General features: G+C 58.4%; 1 protein-coding gene across 1 annotated transcript; it reads right to left on the reverse strand.

The window, feature by feature from the left end:
* Positions 1–693: 693 nt before the first annotated feature.
* Positions 694–4930, reverse strand: KAZALD1 (Kazal type serine peptidase inhibitor domain 1). The gene is made up of 4 exons (XM_026851643.1): positions 4303–4930; positions 2955–3115; positions 1517–1664; positions 694–1349 (listed from the first exon to the last, which is right to left on the reverse strand). The coding sequence occupies exons 1-4, from the start codon at positions 4802–4804 to the stop codon at positions 1264–1266; spliced, it is 897 nt and encodes a 298-aa protein (XP_026707444.1). The 5' UTR covers positions 4805–4930; the 3' UTR covers positions 694–1263.
* Positions 4931–6406: the final 1476 nt, after the last annotated feature.

A 6406-nucleotide genomic window follows, 5' to 3' on the forward strand; every position in this document is an offset into this window, starting at 1 on the left:
CTCTCTGTGCACAGAGCAGCTCTGGGCTTCCTTCCCATACTCCCCCAAAATGACAGTTTGCTCTATATCACCAGATCTGGGAGGCAGGTGGGTTTGTTTTGTTTTGGTTTGGTTTGTTTTTTTAAATAGCATTTTCAGTGGAAACAGGAGCCTCCCTGTCTTTCCCCAGCCAGGCGCAGAGCTGCTGCCCCCTCCACGCTGGCAGGGCTGTGGTCACCTGGGTACAGACACCAGTGCTAAAGGACACAAGACTCTGAGATGAAGATGGGCAGAGGTGGGATGGGATCCAAACTGATGGGGCTGCAATGAGCCAGCCTGATGGATCCCCACTGCACAGGGGATGGTGTTGTGGGGCACCCAACCCCATGCAGGATGAGAAGGGCAGGACCCATGCCAGGACCAGCTGTGAGCACTGGCATGGGCAGGAGGGCTCCTCAACCCAAGCACCCCCACAGTTGACAGGGTGGCATCTGCAGTGTTTGCACCCTCCCTCACTCCCAAAATAATCCCTGTGCATGCAGGACAGTCGACTGGTCTGTGCTGGCTTTGACCTACATGTATATTTTACCTAATGTTAACTGAAATGGCAAAGTAAAGAGTTGCATGGAAGGGATAAACACAAAGTTGGTCAAAGTGTTTCTGAACACATGGAGGGTTGGGCCAGAAAAAAAACAGCACTGAAAACCACAAGTGTCTGGTTTCCTCAAATCACTATTTTTCTGGTTAAAAACAAAAAAGGAAGAAAATTATATTTTGGCAGCAGGTTTTCCAGGTCCTGGGGAGAAGCCTGGCTGTCCCTGTGGTTGGGGGACGAGATCAGCCCTGGGGTGTCACAACCAGGTCTGAGCCCTCTACTCTGGCTTCCCCAAAATGCTTCACACAGGGCAGAGATGCCCCTGCCCTAGCCTCTCTCTCCCAGAGGGGAGCTGCCTCCACCCCCAGCACCAGTCCAGTGTGGCTGTCCCCAGTGTCCCACCTGCCACCCCATCCCCACTCGGTGCTGGAGCACAGACCCACCCTGCCCCAGGCGGAGCCACCCCCAGTCCCAGCCCTGTGCCACCAGTTGATGTCCCCTCCCCAAGCACCCCCAGAAAAGGGATGTGTCATCCTGTCCCCCACACCCTGAAGAAGATGCTGCTGTGCCAGGACTGTTCAGAGAAGGAGTTCTGGGCTGGGGGGTGCCTGCTCCGGAGATGTCCCTGAACCCCGGGAACAGCCACTGTGGGCAAGGTGATCTCTGCAGCTGGACATCCTATCTCCAGGCTAGTAATAGTCCTCCTCGCTCTCCACGTAGTCCTCAGGTGTTGTACGGGGCTTTGGCAGGGAAAAGCCCGTCAAGTTGAGCTGATCTGAAACAGCAGTGTGTGGTCAATGTGACATTGCCCACCCCACTGCCTGTCCCCTTCCCCCCCAGGACCAAAGCCAAACCATGCACAGCAGCTCCCACCATATCAGTCTACCCTGCCCAAACCCCTTTGTCTCTGTGAGACCGTGGAGACAAGGACGTGGTGCTCACCCGGTGTGAAGACAGTCAGGCTGGCTAATGCCACCACCTCCCCAACACTGTTCCTGGCAAAGCAGCGATAGGTGCCTTCGTCTGTCACCCGCACACCCTGGATCTGGAGCCAGCCCGTCACTTCGTATTTCTGGGGGCCACCTCTGAACTGCAAGAGAGGGGGATTTCGGTTTGTACTGGGGCCAGGAAAGCTCCGCATGAGGCTGGGATGGGTGGAAAGGGGGATACAATCCCAGAGAAACTCTTTGACCCCCACTAAGTACCACTCTGGGGAAGAGGCAGATCCCCTGGATGCAGGTCCCCCCTTTACCCAGAGGAGGTGGGGGGAATGGACAACTTCTTGTCCCCACAAGAATCTTGGAGTCCTGTTTTGGGCAGGACCCCCGAGATGTGCCCTGGACTCCCAGCTGTGTCCCCACTGTCACCATGCTCCCCAAACAGTGGGAGGATGCTGGGGTCAGTGCTCTGAGGGGTGACAGAAGCAAGGAGGCATCTGTGCCATGGGCACAGCTAGCCTGGCATGGCTCAGAGGAGATCTCAGTCCCCTGTTTTGGCAGGCAGCGAGGTCCCAGGATTGCTCTTGCACCAACCATGTTATTTTCTGTTTGTCCCCAGCAAGAAATAACCTTTTCCTGACCCATCTGGGCTGCAGCTGTGTTTGCAGGCTGCTATTATGGTGCAGTGGCCAGGGGTGGAGAACAGCTGAGTCTCCTCCAGCCAGGCAGGGTAGCCCTGCTCAGGGTGAAGGTCCTCAGCTGGACCCTGTGACAGGCTATGGGGTGTCATGAAGTCCAGAAAGATAGAGGGGGATCAGCACAACACTGGGTCCCAACTGCTCCCCTGGCTCCCCCCATTCATCCAACCACATGTCTGGCTGTGGTGCACAGCCCCTATGCCTCTGCCCACACCATCTAATAGCTGAGTATGCCTGGCTGGGCACTATATATGGGGCCAACAGCAGGCAGGATGCTGACCCCTGGGCCTGCTTGCTCTGGGAGGAAAACCCTGCTTGGAGTGGCAGGCAGAAAAGGGCAGGGACTGCCCGAGTCTGCTGGTGGGAGCAGAGGATAACCCTGGCTGGAAGGTGCTTCAGGAGGTCCTTTCCTCCAGCCCTGCTGGTGGGGCTGCAAGTGAAGACAGCAGGCAGAACAAACTCAAGGCAGGGAGGTGGAAAACTCCGTGATGCAGGACTCTGCAGGTCCTAAAAAATATTAATCAGTTCAAATACTACTAGAGAAAATTGCAGAAGAGAGCTATGCTGGTGGCTCCTACCGCTGAGACAGCAGCCCTGGCTCAGCCAGTCCTCATGGTGTGCAGGCTCCAGTCACCCCTTCTCATCCCCAGGCAGCCAGGCTTGGCCATCCCCAGAGGTTGCCCACAAGCTCTGGGAAGGACTGGGTCACCCCAGGGCCATGTCCAATGACCTAGGCACGCTTACCTGGACAGAGATATGGGGGTCATCTCCAGGCAGCAGCATCTCCATACCATCCTTCCTCCACTCAATAGATGCCATGGGGTAGGCGAAGACTTCACAACCGAAGACGACATCCTGCCCAGTGATGTTCCATGTGTCATAGGGAGGAGAGGTGATCTGGGGCTCTGGGGAGGGGGGACAGGAGAGCAGGGTGGGCTCAGAAAAGGTCCCATGGGCTCTCTTGGGCTGGTCCCCTCTGGGGTGGCAGCATTTGGCTCGCATATTGATGCTAGGACCCTTCCCATGCCCCTCTCCTCTCTCACCCTTGGCAGATCCTCCCCTTGCCCCAGGACATGGTCCCTCCTCACAGCTGGGACTGGGGACTCCCTCCTCAGCCCCCCTGGCCCATGGGGGGATTACCATCCCTCCTGGCCTCACTTTCCGCACCTGCACAGTGATGCTCAGAGACACAGGGGCAGCAGGAACAGTTTGATAACAGCAACGCTACAAAGCGAAGCTCTCCTGAGCAATTGGATCACACTCCTCCTGCAGGCGAGAGGCTGAGGGGCACTCATCCAGCCCAAGGCTGGTGGGGATGCATGAAGTGGATGAACTTCCAGGCAAATGAGGCCTCTTTTCTGGCACAGGCCTCATGCCAGCAATTAAGGGAGCAAGCAAGTCCCTGGATGTTGTATGGAGCCAATACTTCCAGGTCCCACATCCCTTCCCTGGAGGGATGGAATGAGGACTACTCTTCCTACCCACACCTGCTCCAGGAGCTGGCCCATAGCATGAGCCAGAAGTCAAGGAAAGGCCTTCATCTCCCAATATACCTGGGGGAAAAAACTCGAGGGCATGATGATCTGCAGAAAATAAAGTCAACCTTGATGCCCCTTGTGCTGTGGCGACAGCACTGGGTGACCTGTGCCAGACTGGGTCATGGCCTCCCCACCACTGCCTGTCCCCTCAGCTGGGTTTTAAATGAGTAATGAAAATCATGCAGCCAAGTCAAACCGACCCAGGTTTCCATTTGCAGGAGGCAGCCACATTTCTCAGGAGCGATGGGCCAGCATGAACCCAGCACTGCTGCCAAGAATTCACTAACAATTCCCTGGAACTTCCCCATCTGCTCCAGCAGGATTTGCTGCTTCCCATAAACCCTGCTCCCACTTGGCAAAGCTGCTCCCAAACCTATCCAGGCACTGGATCTTCAGGGGCTGCCCTGGAGCAGCCGGGTGGGGGGACGAGGGGGGACCTGCCACTATATGACGCCCCTGTGGACACTGTGGGTTTGCTGCCAGGTGAAATAATTAAGCCAGACCCCCTTGCTTGTCCATTCCTGAGAGGTATGAGCCTCCATCCTGGGCACTACCTGACTCGCAGGGACCCTCATGGGCCATGGTGAGGTTGGCATCAGGGCGGGCACGGGCAGCCTCCAGGAACCTGCAGATCTGGGTGTAGGTTTTGCCATCAGAGCCACAGAGGGCCAGGCGGGAGAGGCAGACGCACTGGGGCTCAGGCACCTCTCCATGCCGCAGGTCGCCAGCATCCAGCCGGCACTCCAGGTGCTCCCCACACTTGCCATAGAAGTGGTTGGTGTTGTCCAGGTCACAGATCTGTCCCTCCAGGTTGGCACACTCCCAGCAGCAGTCGCAAGCATCCCGCACCGTGCCAGCCAGGCACCCACGTGGTGTCGGGCACTCCTCCGGCCGGCACTCGGTGCAGCCCTCCCCTTCCTCCAGCAGCCGCTGCCAGCCCCGCTGGAGGTAGTCGGAGGTGCTGGGAAAAGCCTGGCCCAGCTGGAACGAAGCCCAGTGCAAGGAGAGCAAGGAAAGCACGAGGCAAGAGGAGCTCACAGTCTTGACTTCAGACATCCTCACAGCAGCTCCTCTATCCCAGTCCCACCATCACCTGGACAGGAGTCTCCGGCACTGCTCTGGCCTCCCTGGCTAGATAAGAGTAGCCATCCTGGCCTGCAAGGAGGGAGGATATATGTGCAGGGAGTGTCCCCCACTCCTCTGGCTCCCTGCTGGTTTGCTGTGAGCCACAGGTAGGTCCCAACCCCTCTCACCCCCAGCCCCATAGCCACCTCCTTTTCATCCTGGGGCTCCCCAACCAGCTCCTGCCCTGAGATGTTGAGTATCCTCCAGTGGGATGGGTCTGCTGACCCCAGACCCATCAGGTTTCATCCTTCTTCCCCAGCAGCCCGATGGGAAGAGACCAGCTTGCTCTGACCCACCATGGCCTGGAGAACTACAGGGCTGGCGGGGGGCCCGACAGGCTGCTCTACACTGTCATGGCTCACAGTTTGTACCCTGATCTTCGACTCCTCTCAGGAAGCTGTTCTCAAGCCAGGTGCCCCTTTCCTTTCCCCATTGCTTTGCAAGAGTCATGAGGCCTTTTTTCCTTCCTCATCACCCAGACAAGCACAGTGGCGTGGCTGATCCTGCAGACAAGGGGTTCTTTCCGTACTGGAGGCAGCCAGCCAAGAGGAGCCAAGCCAGGAGGATGCTCCCAGTCACGCCTGGCTTTTGTCCTCCTCCCCTCCCTGCACCAATAACCCCTCTTTTTAGGCTCCACCCACCTGAGCAGGGGAAGAATCACCCCCACACCCCCACACACCCCCAAGAAAGCTCTGTGACCCCCTAAGTTATCACACAGGCAACTGAGACTGAGCACGGGGGAGGTCAGAAGCACAAGGGGGAAGTCAGTGGACTGGCAGCAGGTCAGCCTGTGCAGCGCAGCAGGGTCCTTGTCCCCAAACCACAAGCCTGCATTACCCCCCAACCCTGGGGAGTGATCTGCCCTGGGCTTCCCATCTCTGCTGGGGGACATGTGTGGTCTCAGAGACTGTTTCCAGAGGGGGTGATGATGAATTGAACCCCTTTGTGAACACTCCCCAGCTCCCGGTTACATCCTGGCTGCCTTCCCTGAGATGGAGTGAAATTACGGTCCCTGCCCCAGGGCCACCCAGCACGAGTGAGCGTGGCTGGGGAGGGGACCCAGGCAGCCAGCTGCCCTCTCCTCTCCTGTTGGGAACAGCACTGAAGGGCAGGCTGCAGCCTCCCAGCTGCACCCCGCAGACTCCCCCCCCACCCCTCCAGGGCTAATGCAGCCCAAAGCTGAGGTGGGGTGATGGGCATGGCCAGAACGGTGGGTTACACACACATGCACCCCCCACCCCCTCTCGATAACAAACTGAGAAGCTTTGCCCCGTTTGCTGGAGACCACTGAGCCCCCCAGGGGTGGCAAGGGGGAGGGTGTCCCGGTGCTGGAGCCCCGCGCCCCCAGCCCTCCTTACCCTGGACTGTACCGACCAAGGCTCCAGCCCCTGATGGATGTGGGGTGCCAGGGAAGGGGGAGATAACTGCAAAGTTCGTCTCTGGCTCCCCAGGTCCGGGCTGCAGGCGCTGGGGGTCCCGACTGAATCCTAGGAAGGGGCAGAGTGTCCCCTGGGGCCCCCCCGGGAGCCACCC

This window comes from Athene cunicularia (genome assembly GCF_003259725.1).
Source record: "Athene cunicularia isolate RWA chromosome 6 unlocalized genomic scaffold, athCun1 chr6_part1, whole genome shotgun sequence".
Classification (NCBI taxonomy): Eukaryota; Metazoa; Chordata; class Aves; order Strigiformes; family Strigidae; genus Athene; species Athene cunicularia.

Coding starts and splice junctions, on each gene's coding strand:
- KAZALD1 (XM_026851643.1), bottom strand. CDS start 4,804: ATGTCTGAAGTCAAGACTGTGAGCTCCTCTTGCCTCGTGCTTTCCTTG. Junction 3,116..4,302: donor TGAGGGTCCCTGCGAGTCAG/GTAGTGCCCAGG, acceptor CCCCCTCCCCAG/AGCCCCAGATCACCTCTCCT. Junction 1,350..1,516: donor CCTGACTGTCTTCACACCGG/GTGAGCACCACG, acceptor CTGCTGTTTCAG/ATCAGCTCAACTTGACGGGC.